A 23,334-nucleotide genomic window follows, 5' to 3' on the forward strand; every position below is an offset into this window, starting at 1 on the left:
GGTTCCTTTCCTTGGCACCAGGAATAGTCTGGAATAAAAACCTTGACCTTGTTCGTGAGTAGGTACCTCTTGAATAGCTTTCATGTCCATGAGCTTTGAAATTTGTATTTGAGCCTCTGCCCTTTGATTGTGTGGCAGGTTCGGCACGCCTCTCATTTTTGGAAGAGTGTGAAAATGAAATCTGTAGCCTCTGTTTATAATGTCCAGGATCCATTTGTCTGTTGTGATAATATGCCAATTTCTTGTAAATAATGCCAGCTTTCCTCCCAAGGGTGCTGCCAGATGAGACTTGCTTGGCATGAAAAGGGGAAAGTCATTGGGTTTGTTTCCTGTATTGTTGTGCACTGTCTTCGCCACCTCTTGGTGCTGGAGTTTGCCATTGTCTGCCTCTATATGATCCTTGAGATTGTCCTCTGCCCCTTGTGCGCCTGTATCTACCTCTTTGGGGCTTGTCCGTGGCTGGAAAGGACCAGTTTTTGAAGGCCAATTTCTGCCAAAAGCGTGGTGGTTGAACCTGTAGAAAAGCTTTGACAGTTTGCATAGATTTAGCTTTTTCTTCCATTTTCCATAGTATCTCCTCAGCATTAGTACCAAATAATACATCCTTTTGTAAAGGAGCATCTAGTAGTTTAGCTTTAACATGATCAGGCAAGGTTTGTTCCCTAAGCCAGGCATGTCTACGAATGACTGATCCTGTAACAGCAGCTCTACTTGAGGCCTCTAGAGCATCATAGCCACATTGTAAGGTGTGTTTACCCACTTGTTCTGCACTATGCATCATATCCTGCAACTCCTTCAAATCTGGTTGTTCAGGTTGTGACATTTTATTCCTTAATTGTGATAACAGAAACTGCTGATATTTAAGCATATGGAACTGACAATTTAAGGCCCTCATGGCTAGGGTAGCCGAGGTATATACCTTTTTTCCCCACCTTTCTAAGGATCTAGACTCTCTTTCGGAAGGTAGTGGATTCTTAGCAGTAGAGGCCTTCATTCCCTTGGGGCCTTGAGAAATGGTTTCAGGGTCAGCATTATGGCTTTTGTAAAGAAATTGGTGAGAGTTAGGAACTCTGTAGTACCTATCAGGCTTGACTGGGGCAGGAGGTAGGGAATCCGGATTAAGGCAAGCCTCCGAGTAAACATCATCAAGTATGTCCAAGACAGGAGGTATCGCCAGAGGTCTGTGCTGAGGTAGCAAAAGAAATTCCCTAAGTCTTTTCTTGGAATCAGAAAAGTCTTGGCCTTCCCAATGTAAGTGTTCCCTCAAGGTATGCAAGGTTTCCCCAAAAGAAAAATCCTCTGGGGGAGATACAGAAGGAATGGACTGCTCTGCATCAGAATCTTCAAAAGGGGAGTGCGAGTGTTCCTCTTCATCAGAATGTTCTGAAATAATGGAGCCCTGGTCAGAAGAGGGAGAATCTTCCTCCACTCTGGGTCTCTTGTCCGGAGGGGGTTGGGAACCCCTGATAAGAGTAATTAAATCCTCAGCCATTTTTAGCATCTGCTTTTTAGGCATGGGGCCTGGAGATGGGCCCTGTGCAACAGGTCTCTTGGGATGCATGGCTGATTTGGACTTAGTAAAGGCCTTTATGGAAAAAGAAGATGAGGGTCTGAAGACACCATGGGTGGAAGTGGACCTGTCCACATTAGGAGGCTCAACACTCACAGTAGCTTCAGTAGCTGTAGTCTGGGTATGGGCCGAGGCACCTGCGGTCTCGGTTACAGAAGACACCACCAGAGAAGTGTCGTCGGTAGTCAGGGGCTGCGTAGGTGCCTCGCTGAGAACCGGACCACTTGTAGCCGGTTTTGGCATGGTGTCGGTGGAGACCGCGGGCCTCGCGTGTCGGTCTTTGTCCTTGCGTTTTTTGGACAAAACGGTAGTCGGAGTCTCCGACAACATTTTATAATCAAAAGCTTTACCAAAAAAGAGCTGGGCGAACTCCGCCCGATGCTTAATAGTGCGTTTATTGAAAGCGCAAAAGCGACAGTCCGAGACATCATGGTCTGGGCCTAAACAAGGTATACAGAGGGAATGGAAATCCTTATGCGGTATTTGCTTCCCACAAGAAATACAATTGTTAACTTTGTCTGACATCGGTCTGAGGCAAGAAAAGTTTCCCCAACGGGGTACTTAGCTTTAAAGGAGACTTTGGTTTCCAAATTTTCATAATTCAGGAGCTGGCCGACCGGCACTTGCGAACTGCTTCTGCTTCGGGCACCGCATGGCAAAAAAGACTGAAGAAAATGGCGTCGGCTGTGTCTTATATACCCCTGTCGCACTGACGTCAGGAAAGAAAGCAACGACAACCGACGCCGGACCTAGACTTTGAAATTCGGCCGACCGAGGACCTGCCTGACGGCAGGAGAACCCATCTGTTATGACTGCAGCTGTATGCACGATGAACATCTACTAAGCCCTGCAAGACTGCAGTGGCAAAACCAGCTCTGGATTTAGAAAAAAATAGGCAAGTGGTAATGCTTGGTGAAGGTATGTACAGAGTTCCAGGTGGCAGCTTCTAGGATGACCCTGGTAGTGACACCTCTGAGAAAGGCTGCTGAAGTAGATGCAGCCCTGGTGGAATGTGATCTTATCCCTTGTAAGGTAGGTTTTCCATGGTGGTTATATAGCAGAAATGAATGCAATGGTGTATCCACCTGGAAATGGTTTGATTTGAAATGGCCTTCCCCTCTGCTCCTGCAGTAAAGGCAACTAGCAGCTGTTCAGTTTTCCTGAGAGGCTTAGTCCAGTCCAAATAAAATCGAAGTTGCCTGTGCACATTCAAAGAGAGCAGCATTCGTTCTCCTTTGTTCTGTGGATTAGAAAAGAAGGTTGGTAAATGAATGGACTGATTAAGGGCCACACTGGATACCACCTTGGGTATAAAGGAAGGATTGGTCCTGAGGGACACCCTGTCTGCATGGAAGATGACGAAGGGCTCCACTGCCATGAGGGCCTGTAATTCAGACACTATTCTTGCATAAGTGATGGCTAGAAGGAAGGCTGTTTTCCAAGAAAGGAACTTCAACTCTGCAGTTGCAGCTGGCACAAAAGGAGGCAAGAGTGAGCTTTTTCCAATACAAAGTTAAGGTCCCAGGCTGGAGTAGGGGCTCTCCTGGGTGGTCTTAATTTTTTGGCCCCTCTGTAGAACTGCTTCAGCAGGGGGTGGGAGAAAAGGGGTGGCACAGTATTATAATGTGCTGAAATGGCTGAGGCATGAATTTTAATAGATGAGAAGGAAAGGCCCTTGTGGAGCATCTCTGTTAAGTATTGAAGAATATGCGGTAAGCTGGGCACTGTTGTGCCCATCCCCTGAGTCTGGCTCCAGGGACAGCATCTTTTCCACTTTTCACCGTAGGATTTTCTAGTACTAGGCCTCCTTGCCTCCAGAATGACATCCAGCACTTGCTTACTGACGGATGGTATTGGAGAGCTCAGGTAATTAGCCAGGCTGCAAGGTTCAGGGTTTGAAGCTGGGGGTGCAGAATCTGGCCCTCCTGCTGGGACAGCAGGGAAGGGGACTGAGGCAGGTGCCATGGCTCCAGCAGTGACATACTGCGCAAGAGGGGGTACAAGTGCTGGCGTGGCCAGTTTGGTGCAATGAGTATTGTCCTTGGTTTGTCCTGTTTGATCTTTAGCAGAACTTTCGAGAGGAGAGGCAGAGGGGGAAAGGCATAAACTGAGAGGCTTTCCCAGGTGAAGGACAGGGCACCCACTTTCCAAGCTTGTCTGTGGGGAGTCCTTGTGCAGAATTTGTCCAACTGGTAGTTCTGAGGGGAGGCAAACAGGTCTATCACTGGGCTATGCCATTTGTTTCTCAAAATGTTGAATATCTTTGGTTCCAGTTTCCACTCGTGTGGGTCCATGAGATTTCGTCTTAGGTCGTCTGTCAGTGAATTTAGCTTGCCTAGTAGGAATTGAGCTTGTAGGTGCACTTGGTAGCTCAAGGCTGTGTTCCACAGAGCCATGGATAGTCTGCAGAGAGGTACGAGTGGGTTCCCCCCTGCTTTTTTATGTACCACAATAACAGTGATGCTGTGTCTTTACCAATAATTGTCCTGAAAGAATGTGGTCTTTGAAGGCTGTCAGAGAATTCTGTACAGCTAACATTTCTTTTTGATTGATATGCAGGTACATTTGACTTGGATTCCATTTTCCCTGAATGCACTGCCCTGCCAAGTGAGCCCCCCCATGATGGGTCTGTTGTTAGGGGTTGGGTGGCAGGGGGTAGAGTGAATGGCAGTCCCTTGTTGTGGTAGCAGGTCTCTGCCCACCAAAGGAATTCTGTCTTTATACAAGGAATGATAGGAATCATTGATTCCAGGTCATGAGAATGATGACACCATAGGCTTTTTAGATACCATTGTAGTTTCCTCATATGCAGTTTTGCATATGGAATTAGCAGGATGCAAGAGGCCATGAACCCCAGGGCTTGCAGTATTTTCCTTGCAGATAGCTGGGTCTTTGTGGCCAGTAGTTTGAAGTAGGCTGTCAAACTTGTTTCTCTGGCGTGAGGTAGGCCATCTGGGAAGTTGTGTTCAAGCTTGCTCCCAGGAATACAATTTGTTGGCAGGGTACTACGTGAGATTTCTTTTCGTTTATGGTGTACCCCAGTGAGGTTAGCAGTTTCTTTACAAATGCCAGATGATTTAATAGTATGTCCTGGCTTTCTGCCTGAATTAGACAATTGTCCAGGTATGGGTATATCTGAATATTTCTTTGCCTGCAGAATGCAATGACTGGCACTTTGTGAATACCCTGGGCACAGTAGACAAGCCAAAGGGCAGTGCAGAGAACTGATAGTGTATGTAACCTGCTCTGAAGCGTGGGTATTTTCTGCAAGATTCCCTTATTGGAATGTGCAGGTAAGCCTCCTTTAAGTCCAATGTTGCCAACCAGGCATTTTTGCCTAGCATGGGAAGCAGCTGATGAAGAGTTAGCATTTTGAATTTTGGGATTACCAAAAAGGTGTTTAGAATAGAGAGGTTCAGGATAGGACGCCAGAAGTTGTCTTTTCTGGGTACCAGGAAAAGTCTTGAGTAAAAACCTTGTCCTCATTCTTCTGCTGGAACAGGTTGAATAGCACTGATACTTAGAAGAGATAGAATTTGCTGTTGAGCCTCTGCCCACTGATTTGGGGGTAGATCTGGCCGACCATTTGGGTTGGTAGGGTGTGTAAGTGAAATCTGTATCCTTGGGAAACTGTATTTAAAACCCATTTGTCTTGGGTAACGAGTTCACAGTTTTTTGCATGCAGGGTGATCTTTCCCCCTAAGGGAACAGGCAGTTGAGGAGGGCTTAGAAGGTTTAAGGTTGGGGGTGTCTTACTACTTCCAGCTTTGGAAGTGGGAGCCTCCCCCACTGCTTAGGCCTGTGAGTACCTTGAGACTGTAGTCAAGGTGGTCTGCTGTTCCTGGCTTTGGACTAAGAAGGCCTGGAAGAGACAGGAAAGGGCCAATTCTTAGAAGGCCAATGCCTACTAAATCTGTGAGGCTTTACTTGCAGGAAATCGTTAACATTTTGCATAAATTTAGCTTTTTCTTCCATCTTTTTAAATACTACTTCTGCTTTGTTGCCAAACAGGCAGTCTTGGTTTAAGGGAGCATCCAGTAATTTAGCTTTAACATGATCTGGCAAATTTTGCTCCTTAAGCCAAGCATGCCTTCTAAGAACAGACCCAGTGACAGCAGTCCTGCAAGATGCTTCTAGAGAGTCAAAACCACATTGCAAAGTATGTTTACCAACTTGTTCAGCAGAATGCATTAAACCCTGTAATTCTTTATTTTCAGCACAGTCAGGAAACAACATCATTTTTCTGTTTAAGTAGTCCAATAATATGCTGCTGACACTTTAACATATGAAAAGGCCCTAATGGCCAAAGTAGCAGAAGTGTATACCTTCTTACCCCATCTGTCCAGGACCCTGGAATCTCTATCAGAGAGGGTAGGGTTTTTGGCAGTAGTAGCCTTAATGTCTCTGGGTCCCTGTGAAATGGTCTCTGGGTCTGCAGTAGGATTCTTAATGAGGAACTTGTGAGAGTCAGGTACTCTTTAATACCGGTCAGGTTTCCTGTGAACCGGAGGTAAAGTGTCTGGGGCCAGGCTAGATTCCAAGAAGGCATCATCTACAATGTCCAGTACAGGAGGGATAGCTAAAAGCCTATGTTGAGGTAGGAGTAAGAATTCCCTAAGCCTCTTTTTGGAGTCAGAGTAATCCTGGCTTTCCCAGCGGAAATGCTCCCTAAGAGTGTGCAAAGTTTCACCAAAAGAAAAATCTTCTGGAGGGGAAGCAGAGGGAATGGAGTCCTCTGCATCAGAATCCTCATAGGTAGATAAGGGCAAATCCTGGTCATCAGAAGGAACAGAAAATTCAGAATCCTGATCATAAGAATCAGAAGGAAAATCAGTTCTAGGTCTCTTAGAGGGAGAAGGCTGGCTTCCCCTAATTAGAGTAATAAGGTCTTCAATCATTCTTATCATTTGTTTTTTAGGCATATGGGCCAGACCATGCGGTTTGGACGTCGGTTTTCTAGGTGTGGGTCGAGTTTTAAGTCTTGAAGAAGAAGATGGCGTTGGTTTGAAATGCAAGTCAGAAGACATGAATACACCCTCAGAAGCCGGTGCCTGCAAGCAGCTCCAGACCCTTCCAAGGTAGAGACATCCGCAGGTTCCATAGTCGAAGCATCATCTTGCGGCATACTGGACTCCAAATGGGTCTCAGTAGAGGCCTGCGAATCTGAAGTAGCGGGTATCAGGGATTCCGAAAGCGCCTCACTGAGTACAGGTGAACTGGCGACTAGCTTAACAGAAGCGTCATCGGCAGCCTTGGACCTATGCAGTCTGTCTCTGTCTTTATCTTTATGGTTTTTCAGAATGTCGGTAATCGGATGGCTTACCGAAGCCATTTCTGGATAATTAAACTGAGTACCAAAATAATTTGATGCAAAAATGAACAGACAACGAATAGTTTGAGGATTGAATAAGGCACAAAACCGACAGCGAGGGACGTTGTGGTCTGGGCCTAAGCAAGGAATGCAGTACAAATTAAAATCTTTATGATGTATTTGCTTTCCACAAGTAATACAATTGTTAACTTTTACTGACATCAGTTTAGAGCAAGAAAAAGCATCCCCAATGGGGTACTTAGCTTTTTTTTTTTTTGAAGACTTCGGTTCTGAAACTTGAAAATGAAAATTTCAGGAGTCGGCCGACCGGCACTTACAAACTGCGTCTGCTTCGAGAACCGTGCGTTAAGAAAGACTGATGTAATGGCATCGGCTGCATGCTTTATAGCCCTGACTACCTGACGTTGTGAAAGAAGAGACAGCATCTGACACAGAACCCAAGACTTTGATAATCAGGCCGGCTGAGGGCTACCTGCAGGCAGATAACCCAAATGTAATGACTGCAACAGTGAAACATGAAGAACATCTGGTAATGATTGGCTCCCAGCCGAAAGTGGAGATGATCCCTGGATGGCCTGGCCATTTTTTGTGGTAGTACGCATCCTTGAGATCTACCGAGCACATCCAGTTGTCTTTCCCTAATAAGGGGAGTACAGAGTGAAGCGTGATCATCCGGAACTTCTCTTTCTTTACATATTTGTTCAGTCTGCTGAGGCCTAATATGGGTCTCCAGTCTCCTGTCTTCTTTGGAACCAAAAAGAATCTTGAGTAAGTTTCGGATCCTGTCTGGTCTGCTGGGACTGGTTGGATGACTCTTTTTGATAGCAATGTTTGGACCTCTATGGTTGCCTGTTCCCTGTAACTGGGTGGAAAGTCCGGGATTTTTCTTATGAGTGGAGGGGGTGTGGTAAATGGGATGAATGATCCTCTGGAAATGACACTTTGTACCCAGCTGTCTTTTGTTACTTTGAGCCAGGCGTCGGGATACAAAGGTAAGTGACCCCCGACTGCCTCCAGAGCAGGGCAGTGGGGCCTCCTTTCAGGAGCGCTGATAGGGCTTCCCAGAGAAGTGATCTCTGTCGCCCTGGTGTTGTGGACCCCCTCTGCCTCGAGGGTGGCGTCTTCCATTATTGCCTCCTCCTCTGCCTCTGGAAGGGGGGTTCACCACGTGTCCTGAAAGGCTCCTTGTGCTTTTCGGAACCACATTTTACCTCCCCTTTGACCTTTAGTGTCATGTAGGGGTGGAAAAACGGACCCCGACGGCAGACAGAGTCTTTCCGCCCTGTTCACACCTGGTTAAAGGTTTCCTTCACTTCAGGCCCGAAAATGGATGAGCCATCAAAGGGAGTGTTTATGAAGGATGACTTGAAGGGCTCCGTGAAGGAAAACAAGCGCATCTAGGAGTGTCTCCTAAGAGCAACTCCTGTGCCCGCTGCCCTACTCGTTCCATCAGCTGCATAAGAGATGAGGCGCATGGATGAGTTGACTATAGAATTGAAGGTAGCAAGCTGGGTGGCAACTTTGTCAGAAGCTCCTGCAGCTACTGTACCCTGAAGAGCATCTCCTAGCTCCTTAAGAGATCTCTTTGTAACTTGGTAAAATGGGTTAAATAGTTGCGCGAACGAAGAGCAAAGGTCGCCGAACTAAACATGTGCTTCCCATATCTATCCATAATCCTGGAGTCTCTGTTAGGAGGATGGCTAGATGAGGAATTCTCAGATATTTCCTTTTTGGTGGCTGCTGCCGCCACCACCATGGCATCAACTGGAACACCTTTTGTTAGAAAAGATTTGTCAAGGGGGGCAGAGATGAATTTATTAGGCCTCCCTGGACAGGCTCCACAGCATCCGGAGACTCCCATGCCCTTCGTGAGACCAGCTGCATCAGCTCATCAAAGGGCGGAGACACCCAAGAGGTGGAGGGCTGAGACCCGAAAGCCTTCAGGAGAACTGACTCATCCTCAGTAGAGCTGCTGGACTGCCAGTCACCCCTCTGCCTACGGATTTCAAGTATCACAGCGAATGAGATATCCTCAGAGGGGGACCGTGGGGACCCTTCTGACTCATCTATGATTTTAGAGACTCCTGTGGGGAGTCTAGATGTTTCCTCTTACACAATCTCTTCCTGGGAACCTCATCAGTGGGAGCTTCTGGTGAGGTCTTGGAAGAGCAGGGGCCACCCAATGGGGCTTCCTGAGGTGCTGGGTCTCTACACTTGGTCAGGATGTGCAAAGCAGAAGCAGACACAGGCACTTTAGGGGAGGAGGAAGGCAGACTTAAGATCGAGGACGTCTTAGGAGACATGACTCTTCTCATGGCATCGAAAGCACCTCTGCTCTGATGCGAGGGAACCGATGGATCTGAAGAAACCGTCGACACCCCCTACACCGGGACAGTGAACTCCGAGCCCGAGGTAGGAGCCGAGCTCATCCGAGCCGAAGCCCCGAGATGCAGATTCGGAACCGACAAGTCGGTCCGACTATCCTCCCCGGACCCGACCAGAGAGTGTTGGCTCTTAGAGTCCTCGATCGGCACCAAAGACGTCAGAGTGCATGGAGCCGAAGACACTGGACCAGGCGTCGGCTCCGAGGGTTCCACTAACATCAGGTCTGACTCCTCCGGCTCTGAAGGACCAGCATGGCTCGGAGCAGGAACAGTTTGAGCTGGTGCAATGGTCTTTGGCTCCGAAGCCATTTGGGTCGAAGCCGATAACATTTTTGCCAAGGCCGGTGCCAATAACAGGTTCTGCACCACACGATCCACATCCATATCGACAGGCTGATAGAGGACCGAGAAGTGTGCACCGAAGGTGGTACCGATTGAAGTAATGGACTCTTAGGAGCTTCGGACACCGGTTCCAATATTGGGGACCGGCTCTAAAAGGCAAAGACTGTTGGTTCTGAAAGCAGTGGAGCCGAAGTCGAGGATTTTTTTAGATCTTTTAGAGTCTGAAGTCTTAGAAGACTTTGAGGACTTGATGGATCCAACTTGGTCACTCAAAGCTTCTTAAAACGAAGGCTTCAACAACCCTCTGTCGACAAGTTTTCTCTTCGTTTCCTGAAGAACCCTTGAGGAAAAGGGATGACAAATAGCACAGCTGTCTTGCAAATGCAGAGCTCCTATTTAGTATACACAATTCACGTGGCTGTCTGTGACAGACATCTTTTGGCCACACTTTGGGCACTTTTTGAAGCCAGACTTAGGGTGCTTCTCTTGGTCAGCCAAAGTAATCTCAGGAAAATTACTGTCACCACAAAAATACCACAACAGTAATTATTCACACAAGCCTTAAATAAAAGCAGGCTAAATCTCGCACACACACACACAGTAATAAGAGTATAAATGAGAAAGCACACAATAAGAAATTCCAAGCAGTCTATGCAATAAAAGAAGATAGCTGCTGAGAGACAACAACCTTATCTAAAATTGTCTAAGGAATAATATGTGACAAAGATACTGTAAACTACGACTTCAACAGTAATAAACAACTAAGCCTTACCTAAAAAATTCTTATGTCTTAACAGACCACACAGCAAATGACTATAACTATCTGAGTAATAAGTAGAAATTGTGAAAAAAGGTCACTGAATAAACACACTGTAATATTTAGAAAAGACAGTTAAACTAGGCCTAAAACAACAAGAGGCCAACTAGAATTTTTAAAGCACACTAGATGGGAAGGGTTATAAAGAAGGTAAACACACCAAAATCCTACAAGAGCTTTATAAACTATTCTAAACTACCTTAAAACTATCTAACTAGCAAAAAAGTTTTAAGTAAGTAATGAAAAAATATTTTTTTTACTGGGCCGAGCTAATGCAGAACCTCCGATCTATTGCAGCGGCAAACTAGAACTGAGGTAATCCCAGGTGCATCATGGGATAGGAACTTGGCCTCGAGCTATTTGAAGATCTGGAGCTTTGTAATTGTCCGTATTGGAGCCGAGGGATCAGCTCCAAACCCATCAGTAAAGAATGAATGGCGAGATTGAACAACTTCACATATTAAGTTGAGAAAGTCAGAATCTGCCCACGTGATAATTCCATTTACCATAATAAGACTTTGTCATAGACTTCTCCCTGGTCTCCAGTGGTGATGTTCTACAAGTATTAAAATCTGAAAGCACTACTAGTGAAAAAGTAAAAAATGCAGGTTCATATGTAGGAACCAATTCTTCTGCTGATAATAAATTTTGACCACAAGGTAGTAACATTTATTTCATTTTATCTTGGTGGGAGGGTACATGCCACTAAGCAGTTTACCACAGAAGACCGAACACAATACTTGCACTGCTAAGGAAAATTCGGTCAGGACAGAAGGGAAACCAACTATTCTTTTTTTTTATGAGTTGATGCTGAGCACATTACTGGACAGACTGTCTGCCTTTTAATAATAAGACTAACTACAAGAAGAGGAAAAAAATAATAATGGTAGATTTGTAGTACTAACGGGCTACTGGCAAGGGAGGAAGATTTCGCTGACACGTATTTATATTCCACCTAAAACTGCTATAACGGAGCTTAAGAAAATCCTAGGAGAAATAATCAGTTTTCAGCAGAAAATTTTACTTATAAGTGGGGACTAGAATTTGATTTGTAGCAGTGAAGATGTGTCTGGGGGTCCCAGGAACTAAAATATAACAAAGGACGGAGATTTTTGAAGAAATTTGTGTCCTTCCTTATTACAACGGCCCTGGCAATATAGTTAGATAAAGAGTATGTGACCTTCCTAGTCGAAGTTGTTAGTAAGCCATTAGTACGTGTTCCACATTTTGCCCATTTGTTCCACATTATGACGGCTAGTGTTCCTCATTTTAGAAATGGGAGGTTGAGAGCTATGGTAAATGTTGATTACAAATGGTATCTTTCTGTGAAGTATCCCACACCCCCTGATGTTTGTTTACCATTTTAGCTTGTAAGGGAGCGTGACTGCATTAAGAATGAATACTTTGACAAAAATCCTTTTTTTTAACTAGTGGTAATCCTTCACCGTTCACGTAGGGTGCATTTACTTTCATTTCTGACACACTTACATAAGGCATCCAGAAGGTTGAGTGCTAGGCAGAATGTCTCCTTACAAAAGTGTGATAGAAGGTAGCATTACCACACGTTAACAGAAGTACTCCTGCATGGTTGAGCAATGGAAAAAACTTTTAAAATGAGTAATTAAAATAGCAAACTGTACATTGTGCATTTCTCATTATGGTCCTAGTAATGACTTGCTAACGTGTAGTCTAGGCACATGTATCTTGTTAGTAAACATCACCCTGTTTACTCTTTGCCTAACTATTATGCCAAGGCTGCTATAATAAGAAAGTACCAACATTTATGAAAATATTTGGCATGGAAGATGTGAATTCAGTATTCCCCAAGATACAAAAACCTGGGCTAAGCGAGACAGAAATTGCATTTCATAGGAACATGTACATTTAATTGAAAGTTTTGATACTCATCCAATAACTACTTTGGATCATGTGCCAATAATAACAAATAAATGCAGGGTAATGAAATAAAAATGAGACTTTTGCACTTTCCTACCTACATGTTGAAAAGAGAGGAATTTAAGGAATGGGTAGTGGAAATTATTCAGGAGTTATTAGAGAAGATAAAAATTTCTTCTGAGAAAATAGCTAGGGAGTGGGACATGATTAAAGTGGAGTTTACAAATAGGGTGGAAATAAAAGAAAGAGATATATGGTTAAGAAGTAACAATAATTATTTTGAGGGACTGACAAATATTAAACTATTGCACAACAGGGGGAATCTCTCAGAACAAGATGATGAGCAACTGCAGAATGCAAATCAGAAACTAAAGGATTACCTCGACAATATGCATACCTTTAGAAAGATGGCTGTTAAGCAATTGTATTTTTTTTGATAATGCTAGAGCACAAAAACTTTCAGTGCAATGATTCAGGCAACAGAAAGCAGAAAGGGCCATCGCCAAGCTTTGCATATTGAAACAAAGAAGAAAACAAGAGATCCTGTAGAAGTATTAAAAATATTTCAGAAATGTTATGAAAGTCTGTATAAAGCAGAGAAATATAAGGCGATCAAGAAAAGGTACAAATGGAAATGTTCAAGGAAGAATTCAACATGCTATGGTTAGAGGCAGATGACACTCGATTACCAACAGTTAGGATAGAGAGAGATGAGATAAATATGGTGATGTATAACCAATCTACAGGAAAGTCCCCACGAATAGATGATATTCCTGTGGAAGCTAGGAGGGAAAAAAACTGATAAAGTCTGGAAGGTTTTGTTTAACAGTATTTTAAGAGGAGAAACACGAACATCCTGGAAAAAAGCAGTGGTGGTTGTTATGCTTAAAGAGGGTAAAGACCCATCAGATCCAGCTTCATTCAGGCCCATTTCAATCTTAAAGCATGACTATAAAGTGTTTATGTCTAGAACAGCTAAAAGAATGGCAAATGAGATGCCAAACTTGATAGATATGGATCAATGTGGTTTTGTGGAGGGGAGGCAAACAGTTGACAACATTAACAGAACACTGACGATCTAGAGAGAAGCTGATAATAAGAAAATACCACTATTGTTAGTGGGTTTTGATGCAGAGAAAGCATTTGACAAGAATAAGCTGAGAGTTTATGAGCAGGGCAATGGAAGCATTTGCATTCCCTGATAAGATTATAAGGTTGATTAGGAGGATATAAGAGGGATTGGAGGCAGAAAATTATAGTGGGTGGGTTCCTCTCGGATCATTTCTGTTTGAGTAGAGGAACCAGGCAGGGGTGTCCTCTTTCCCCTTTGTTACTTGCACTACATTCAGAAGCACTAACAAGGCAACAAAGAGAAATTCAAGGATATAATCAGTATGGTAGTCAAGAAAAGTTGGCTCTACTTGCAAACGATATTATTTTATACCTGATAAAACCAGAAAAGGAAATTTCAGTGTTGTGGAACATTTTGAGACAGTTTCATATATTTTCTAAATACAAAATGAATAAAGCTTAAACAAAGGCAACAGCTGTAAATTATGTACCCACACAAGAATCGGTTCAGCAATATCCAAATTTATGGGGACATGATACAATGAAGTACTTAGGAGAATGGATTAAAAAGGGTATGTGGGAAGAGACTACAGAAAAGGTAATACAAAAACTGAGAAATTGCAAGCTCTGTTACATGGAAATAGATAGCAAGATACAAACAGTTAAAATGTTTTTAGTCCCCTCGGTTTTATACATAGGTCAGGCATATTTTTATCAACCGGTGGAGAAGTTGTGGATAGCAATTAATAAAGAGCTGAAGGATTTTATCTGGGAGGGGAAGACGGCAAGAGTCAAGCTGGATAAGCAAATTCTTCCAAATGAACAAGTCAGTTTGGGATTACCGGATTTGAATGGGTATTTCAGAGTTACACAGTTAAGACTCCTATACATAGCTCATGCAGAAACCTATAATTCAAACTGGAAAGGGATGATGAAACAAGGGAGAAGCTCAAGAAACAAGGGTAGTGGGATTTTGGATGCAGATCCTTAAGGAGAACAACAATAAATATACAGAATTTTATATTCATAAAGCAGGAAAAAGTATCCTAAGAACTAAGCCAACACGGGAATGTAAAAAGGAGATTTGCCCGATAGGGATGAATGCAATTAGGGATACAGACAACAGGCAAGAGGGGCTGGAATTTACTGGAGAAAACTGGCAAAAGAACCACAGTATTGGGAACAAACAATTAGAGAGGGAAAGGTAATAGAATGGGAAGAGGCCAAGACTTTATTTGGACTGCAGGCTAGAGACTGCCTATACTCCGATAACAATCCTTGATAAGGAAGACAAACAGAAAGAAATTGGGGGATCATGAGCAAAAGACTGGCACTGGTAGAATGTTTAGCACAATCTAGAACAGAAGCTGTTGTTAAAAAGGAATAGTTAGTAGAGCATGCAAAACAATGCAAGAAAACCACAAGACTCAAACAGAGGACGTTAGAAAGGATTGGGAAGAGAGACTGGATAAGCAATTCACAAACAAACAATGGGGGATATACGCATGTCTCCCAATTATGCAAGTCCAGCAGATCTAGCAGATTTAGGATCCTTGCTTAGAAGTGTTTACATAGGTATTTTATACCCCAGCTAGACTCCAAAGAATTTTTCCTCAGGCAGACAGCAAATGTTAGAGGTGTGATGGGGGGAAAAAGAGGTAATTGGGAACACATTTTCCAGGAATGTAATGAGTTGGCAGACTTTAAAACTTCTTTGCAGACTACTCTGTCAGAGACACTGGGTGAGCAAATTGGTGTAACTAAGGAAATAATTTTTGAGCTATGACACAGAAACGGAATTGCCTAAACAGATTAAGGCCTTGCTGAGTCTAATTATGGTGGCTGCCAAAAATGCAATTACTAGAAAATGGAAATTAAAGTCTAAATCAGTTTTACTAGTAGTAGTGAATATGGTAACAGAGATAAAAATGGAATTGGGATCTTTAGAAAAGGGTAGGAACAAATACCACAGAAAAAAAAATGGGAATTGTGGAAACAATACCTGCAGAGGAGGAATGAGGTTTAAAAGAAGGTAAGGATATGAATGATCTATGCAATGTCTGACAATGGCTGGATAGATTAAGTTATGTATAATGTTTGCAACTAAAATTATGCCAATGTGGTCTGTGATATATAATGTTTGTAACTAAAATTATGCCAATGTGGTTTGTGATATATAATGTTTGCAACTAAAATTATGCCAATGTGGTTTGCTTTCATTTATATAACTGTATGATTGCCTATGTCATACGTGATAATTTAATAAATATGTTTCTTGTTTAAAAAACAATGACCAAGTATAAAGTAGGAAAATCAACAAGAGCTGTTTGAAAACACTTCTCTGAAAAAGGAAAGAAAACGGAAGAGCACACAGATCATTCCATTATTTAAGGGTCAGTAAAAAATACAGTAAAATAAAGATTGCCTTAAACCAACATTCTTACAGTGCTATGCTGCTACAAACTGTAGTAGTAGCAGACATGCCCTAAAAAGAAAATATTAACAATAGTAAACTGGTCAACTAATTAAGATTCACTGGGAGCTCAAACACAAAAGAAAAATATGTAATATTTAACTAAAAGAGGTGAAGAATTTTATCACTGAAAGCTGGACCAGAAAATGAATGAAGATGCCACTAAACAGAATGCAGCTTACCTCTTTGCTGTCTTTACAAAGCTTGGTCGACTCCTGAGCAGCAGCGACTTGCTGACTTTTTAACTGACTTAGTTTGCTATCAGGATTCCGTAACCTTGTAACCATTCGAGTCGATCCTGGTGTGCCCTTTCCACCCCCTGGAGATTCACTTCGTTCACTACTTGCTTTATCAGGCTTAGAATCTAATGCAGTAAGAGAACCGATGTTATACTGGTTTTCAAAGTAAAACAACAAATCTTAGCTTACTCAATATATTAAACTAATGACATTATCTGATTAGCAACGGGTGTAACAATGGCACCAAAGCAACAAGGCAAAGTTTAACAGACAAAGTAATACCAGATCAAGTAATCATATGAAAGCTACTAAAAGCAATAAGGTGCACTTAAAAAACATTAAGGTCCAACAGTCAAGCAAAAAAAAAAAAAAAAAAATCAAGATTATTCTACATAAACTGTACCTCACAAACAAAACATGAGGTTAATTCAATACATACAGAGAAAAGAATCAAAAAAAAAAAAAATCAAGATTATTCTACATAAACTGTACCTCACAAACAAAACGTGAGGTCAATTCAATACATACAGAGAAAAGAACCAAAAAAAAAAATCAAGATTATTCTACATAAACTGTACCTCACAAACAAAACGTGAGGTCAATTCAATACATACAGAGAAAAGAACCAAAAAAAAAAAACGAGACTTTTTGTTTTACATGAAAATAACTTATTTGTTCCAGAGTCCCACTACTGACCAATCAGCCCTGCTCTCCTGAACATTCCATGGGTCTGCGAGTCCATTCATTCCCAAGAGAGACAGTCAAGCTAGTTAGGAGTGGGAAAAGTCATCAGCACAGTTTTCATGTTACACCTTACCCTTTTAAGAAGTTGGTGTGCAGTGCAGCTTAGCAATGTAGGTCCATACCTCTGCATTCAACATAATCAACTACCCCTGATGCCTTTTAGGCACCCCTCCCCCAAAAAAGTGCCAGATTTCAACAGGACTTCTACCACAGACAGCATGCACACATATATATGCCCCCCTTCCACAAGAAGCAAATGATCTAAGCCTCTTTCTCCTCTTCACTGCCATGTCAGCTTTAGAGGTAGGCAAGCCCCTAGCACAATTCTAGTCAACTGAACTGTATTTAGGGCTTTATTCCACTATAACAAGAGAGCTGGCATTTACACAAAAATAATTTTAGACAAGCAAAGCAGCCTGGAACCTTTTTTTTCTTTAATGCAAGCTAAACAAGCAGCAAAAGAGATCTGTAGAGCAAACTAGCAAGCACAGCATTATGGACACTGGGGATGGGATGGTAGTCTTGAAAAGCTTTAGATGTCAAGCTGAGTGGAAAGCCTGTTGGTTTCAAACTTATAGGTTGACAAGGACGGAGTTGCTCAAACCCAATAGAGTACTTGCAGATACGTATCCAAATCTTTGAGGTCCTACATATAAAAAAGTATCTGCCAACAGGAATAGTTTCTTTGAATAAATTAACCCCAGCTGGCAAGCCCCAAAGGAACATGGGCAAGTCTATCAATCATGAAGTTCAGATTCTACAAAGTGAGGGTTCTTCAGAGAAAGAATGGGGTTCATAGGCAAGTACTAGGTTAGCTGCCCTTGCAGGACACTTTAAGCTTAGTCAATTGCCCTTCAAAGAAAAGAATCAAACCATGGACCTTATTTCTGCGAGATAAAACACCTTAACCATATGCAAATCCTCAACCCATTTAAAACAATCCTTTAAGATACTGCTTATCCGGCCAGTGTTGGGCTGCAGTCTTATTATGGTAAACAGAAACAGCTGACATGGACTTTAGCCACTGAATACCTGGGGCCCAGATCATGCAACTGCCTGAAACGGATCACGATCATCTGCAGTCTGACCAATTGAAGCAGGTTAGTGCTCAACAAACTACTTCTGTTTAGAGAGACAGATCTGGTGAATGAAAGACTTCTTGGCAGCTTCAATAACCTGTGACCTCAGACTGCAAATCAGACAGGATCAAGAAGCATTTAGCAGCAGCCAGGCTTTTGAGTGGAGCTGGGTGCTGGTTCCATCTCGGTAAAATACAAGAATAAAAATGGAAGTTTCCTCTATAGCTAGGGAACTCAAAGCCTGAAACTAAGTACTTCTACAACATCAAGGAATGAGAAAAAAATAATTTTGGTCTTTCTATCCCTTAATCTATGATGATATGGCTCAGTGAAAATGTGTACAGAATTCTAACATGCTATGATGTTGATAATATGAAAAGAAGTTATGTACTCAAAAGTGTTCCGTCTCTGTTGTCGATCTTCATTTATCCTTGACCTATGGGTTCGGTTCCAAAATCGGAACCAACTCAGCCGTACTACAGCCCGCGAGGACCAAAAACTCTTGAGCTTTTCTCCCTACCCATAATGGTCCTCTCCCTTTTACCTCAGATTGAGTTTGCCAATTGACAGAAAAGGTATGTATCCCTAATATACTTTTGTGGAGACCACATCTGGTACAGAAAGACTACAAAAATAGTGAATAAGTACACATCTTGCTTCATCAAGAGATATCCAAGGATGGGGGTAGGAGGGAGAGGCATCAAGAATAAATGAAGATCAACAACATGTTGAGTACATAACTTCTTTATCTGATGTTGTCGATCTTCATTTATTCCTTGAACTGTGGGACAGAGTCCCCAGCTACTTTTTACCTTGGGTGGACTCATGGAAGAATATTCCTAAGCACCATAGAGCCAAAGGACATTCTTCCCCTGGAATCCATATCCAATGTGTAGTAATAAAGGTATGTGGGTAACCCAAGCTGCTGCTGTGCAAATATCATCAAAGGATGCTCTATAGTGAAAAGCTGTTGATTTGGCTACAGCTCTAGTACAGTGTGCCTTAACTGGTCCACATAACTTAACATTTTTTTTTTAACACATATGAAGGATATGCAGTCTTTAAACCATCTAGAAAGGGTACCTTTAGATACCAGTCTAGCACTAGAATAGGCAATAAATAGTTGCTCAGATTTTCTGATGGACTTTGTTCTATGAAGGTAGAAATATAACTGCCTGTAGGCCTATCTAACAAATGCAGATAGTATTCACCACTGTTTGAAAATTTTGGAAAGAAAACTGGTAAACTTACAGTCTGATTAATATCTGACTTAGAAACAACCTTTGGTAGGAAAGAAGGATTGGTCCTTAACGACACCTGATCTGGGTGTACAGCCAAATACAGTGATTTACAAGATAATGCTGAATCTCTGAAATTCTTCTAGCAGAGGTAATAGCTATTAACAAAGCTGTTTTCCAAGACAGACAAGTACTTTAATTCACAAGTGGCTGCAGGCTCAAAGGGGGAATATATCAAAGTTGGAGAACCAAACTGAGATCCCATGGAACATACGGGTCTTTATGTGGAGGCTTCAGCATCAATGTTCCTTTCAAAACGGTCTTACAAAGTTTATGAGGCATTAATGAAGCATCCTGTAACCCACTATGGAAATTTGAAATGGCTGTTAGTTGAATCCTAATGGTAGAGGCAGAAGCTCCTTGGTCAAAAAATAAGGTAAAAACTCTAAAAAAATCTTTTGTGATAAGGGCTGAGAAATGGTCTGTATGATTACTAAAGCCCAACAGGAAAATGTTTTCCATTTGCTGCAGTAAAGTTTTCTAGTGGAAGGTTTATGTGAGTCCAAAATAATCTACGGAATAATCTGCAGAAGACAGAGTTATGCCTGGCAATCAATGGAAGTGGCGAAGCCACCCTGTGAGCTTTAAGTTTTGAAGGTTCAGGTGAGCTAACCCCTCTGGATGGGATAGAAGGTCCAGAATCCATGGTTGTTGAATCAGATGAGGCCAGAGAAAGAGGAACCAAATCTGTCGAGGCCAGAATGGAACAATGATGATAACTTTTCTCTTCAACCTGGTAGCTTTCTTTAGAAATTGAGGGATTAATGGTATTGGGGCAAAAGCATATAGGAGTCCTGAGGGCCAATCCTGAAAGACAGTGTCTCTCGGGGAACACTCCCCCAGAGGGGGGACCTGGGCAAAATAGCTGCTGCACTTGTTGTTTAGGGGTAATGCAGAGAGGTCGCACCAAGCCACTTTCTGGCTGAGAGACCACTTGTGAGGCATTAGGATACAGAAGCTGAACTTGTCCGCCACCACACTGGATGTCCCTGGGATTGCATTGCTATCAGAAAGTGGATGGAAGAGATCAACCACTCTCATACTCTAAGTGCCCTCGACAAAGGGGATAAGACTTGATTCCACCCACTTGCTCATGTACCAGACTATTGACATGCCCATCTGGATCACAACTGTCCTTGGAGGAAGAACAGTTTAAAAAGTCAGCAAAGCTAACAGCACTGCCCTCATCTCTAGGATACTGATATGCAAGCTGGCCTCTGTAAATGACCAAGTGCCTTGGACTGTCTTGCCCAGATAGTGCCCCCCCAATCTGGGAGGCATCTGTGATCACTATAGTCTAGGGCTGAGGTGGTAAAAAGGTCCGTCTGGCTATAATGTCTGTGGAGTGAATCCACCAGAGTAGAGGTCTCTTGCAACGGTTGGTCACTAAAATATGATGCTACATTGGCTGACGAAGAATGGACCATTAGGATGCAAGAACTGTAGAATTCTCATGGGGAATCTTGCTAGAGGTACCAATGTAACGGTTGCTGCCATGAAACCTAGGGCCTGCAGAAAGAATAGTTGTGTAAAATCTTATCATAACCATAGATGTCCTGCTCCTCCATGTTGCAGTATTCTTAAACGAGAGATCCTCCAACTGAGGCGACCCGAACGTCCGGCTCATATACAAAAGCTTAGCCTGGCTGCTGCATGATGCCTGAGATGTCACACGCAGGGACCATAAACCATGGGGCATAAATGTGACATCAGTGCACTCACAGACCTCAGAACTGCCCCAGTCGGACAATAGTCTAAGGTAAGCTGATAAGAATGCCATCCAGAAAGGGAAAAGGTCCTAGAGGGGGTAGGAGGGTGGGATAGTAATACTGCAACATGAAAGAGAACAACTATGGTTATGGTAAAACTTTACACAACTTATTCTATGTCCTTCTATTCTCATGTTGCAACATTCTAAAATAAGGGAGAGTACCAAAGCTCAACAGGTGTTATGGGAGGTAAAAGAGGATGCATTCTCCAAGAATCCATGGAGGATTGCTTTAGCAAACCCTGCCCTAGACCTAGAGATGCAGTCCAGTTTATAATGTTTAGTGAAAATGTGACTGAAGACCATGTGGCTGCCTCTAAAATGGTGGCTGTATCTAGTCCTTTGAAGAATGCCCCTGAGGAGGCCACAACCCTGGTTGAGTGGGCTCTCACTGTGTAGGGTAATTGATTTCCATGGAAGGAGTAGCAGAAATATATTGTTTTGGAAATCCATGAAGAGATAGTTTATTTGGATACAGCTTTTCACAGAGCCCTGGGGTAGAAGGATACAAACAACTGGTTGGACTTTCTGATGTCCTTAGTCTTACCCAGATAGAATCTAAGTTGTCTGTGAACATTAAGGGAATGGAGCACTCTCTCACTGTCATTCTGTGGGGAAGGAAAGAAAGCAGGTAAATGAACACATTGGTTAAGGGATAGTTCATTGACCACTTTAAGGCATGAAGGAGGGTTTTACATGAAGAGAGACCCTATCCTTATGAAAAATGAGATAAGGTGGGTTAGTCATGAGTGCTTGTTACTCCGAGACTCTTCTGGCCAAAGTTACGGCTACAAGAAGCAATGTTTTCCAAGTGCACCTCTTTAAGGTGTCTGAAGCTGTTGGTTTAAATGGAGCAGTAGTGAGTTTTTCCAGAATAAAATTCAAATCCCAAGGAGGAGGGATGGGTTTTCTATGTGGTCTGATGTGAAGGACCCCTTTGAGAAAGAGCATCACCTCTAATCTAGACAGTAATGATGGACAGAGGTAAAGCAGGCTGAGATAGCTGACAAATGGACTTTCACTGAAGAGTATGAAAGTTCAGCTTTTAGGAGCTCACACAAATAAGACAAGACTAGAGGTATATCTGCCTGAAAGGGGTCTCGTTGTCTGTGAAGACACCAAGTGGAGAACCTTTTCTATTTGGATAAATAGGATTTCTTGGTAGTGGGTATACTGGCCTCCTGCAGGACAAACAGCACGTCCTCTGAGTAAAGGTGTCTAAATGGGTCAAAAGTTTATCACTAACAGGGTAAGTCTGAGAGTTTGCAGGTGTGGGTGGATAAGAGATCCCTTCTGTTGTGTGATGAGGTCCACCTTGTGAGAACTTGTGGTGATTGCCCTTGGCTAGTGACAAAAGGAGTGAAACCAAAGTCCAACCAAGAACACAAAATAAAGCTGTCCAAATACCATTAAAACGACCAGTAGTCCATCAATAATCCACTTTATTAAAAAACAAACACAGGAGCAACTACCATAAGCGCTTTCGTCTTAGGCACAAGACTTCATCAGATACTCCTTCCATATTTTACTTGTCTTTTATACAAACTCCAATTAATTATCATTCACAATTAACAATTTAAAGCAACATCACCAAAACAGTAAAATGCCATCCTAAAACCATGTTTTAGGAAATAGTAGCTAAGCCTTAATACTATATTGAAATTTTAAAACCTCAAAAAATATATATATAGTCACCTACTAAACATATTCCAAAATTTTTAATTTAAATAAACATTAAATCTAAATTAATAAAATTTTTTTTGTTAAAATAAATACTTAATCAAATGTGCAACTATGCAAACGTGTAAATAAGTTATATAATCACACTGTGGAAGCTTTTTGTACCAAAACTGGTTTAAAAGAAATATATTCATTTAACCCAGGTGGTGCATTAGACCTTAACCTGAGTTGCCATACCAGTTCTTTGTTAAGTAACATATTTTTATAATCACCACCCCTTATGTAATTTCTAACTATGTCAATAATACCAAATTTATATCCACTAAAAGTACTGCAGTAAATGAAATGTTTGTATAACACACTAGAATCTTTCTTATTTTTTACATCATAACAGTGTTCATAAATTCTACCCTTGAATGCCCTCTCAGTTTTACCCACATAGTATGCAGGGCATTCATTACATACAGCCAAATATACTAACATCTTTGTACTGCAGTTACCTCTGCAGAATCTAACAACACTACCCAGGCCATTTTCTAATTTAATACTACCTTCTTTCAAAATGCTGGAACACTGTTTACAACCACCACAAGGAACTGTACCCTTACCATCATACTTATTCCGAGGCATATTTACCTCAA

General features: G+C 42.3%; 1 protein-coding gene across 2 annotated transcripts in view; it reads right to left on the minus strand.

Annotated features, from left to right (window-relative positions):
• BPTF (bromodomain PHD finger transcription factor) overlaps nucleotides 1–23,334 on the minus strand; it is a 3,500,764-nt gene that overhangs the window by 2,266,956 nt on the left and 1,210,474 nt on the right. For both annotated transcript variants that reach the window (XM_044085088.1, XM_044085087.1), the window contains one exon: nucleotides 16,068–16,249. In XM_044085088.1, the coding sequence (XP_043941023.1) occupies nucleotides 16,068–16,249 (182 nt within the window). The remainder of the gene's footprint in view (nucleotides 1–16,067; nucleotides 16,250–23,334) is intronic.

Source organism: Protopterus annectens, chromosome 10.part0, assembly GCF_019279795.1.
Source record: "Protopterus annectens isolate FY-2018-M chromosome 10.part0, PAN1.0, whole genome shotgun sequence".
NCBI lineage: Eukaryota > Metazoa > Chordata > Ceratodontiformes > Protopteridae > Protopterus > Protopterus annectens.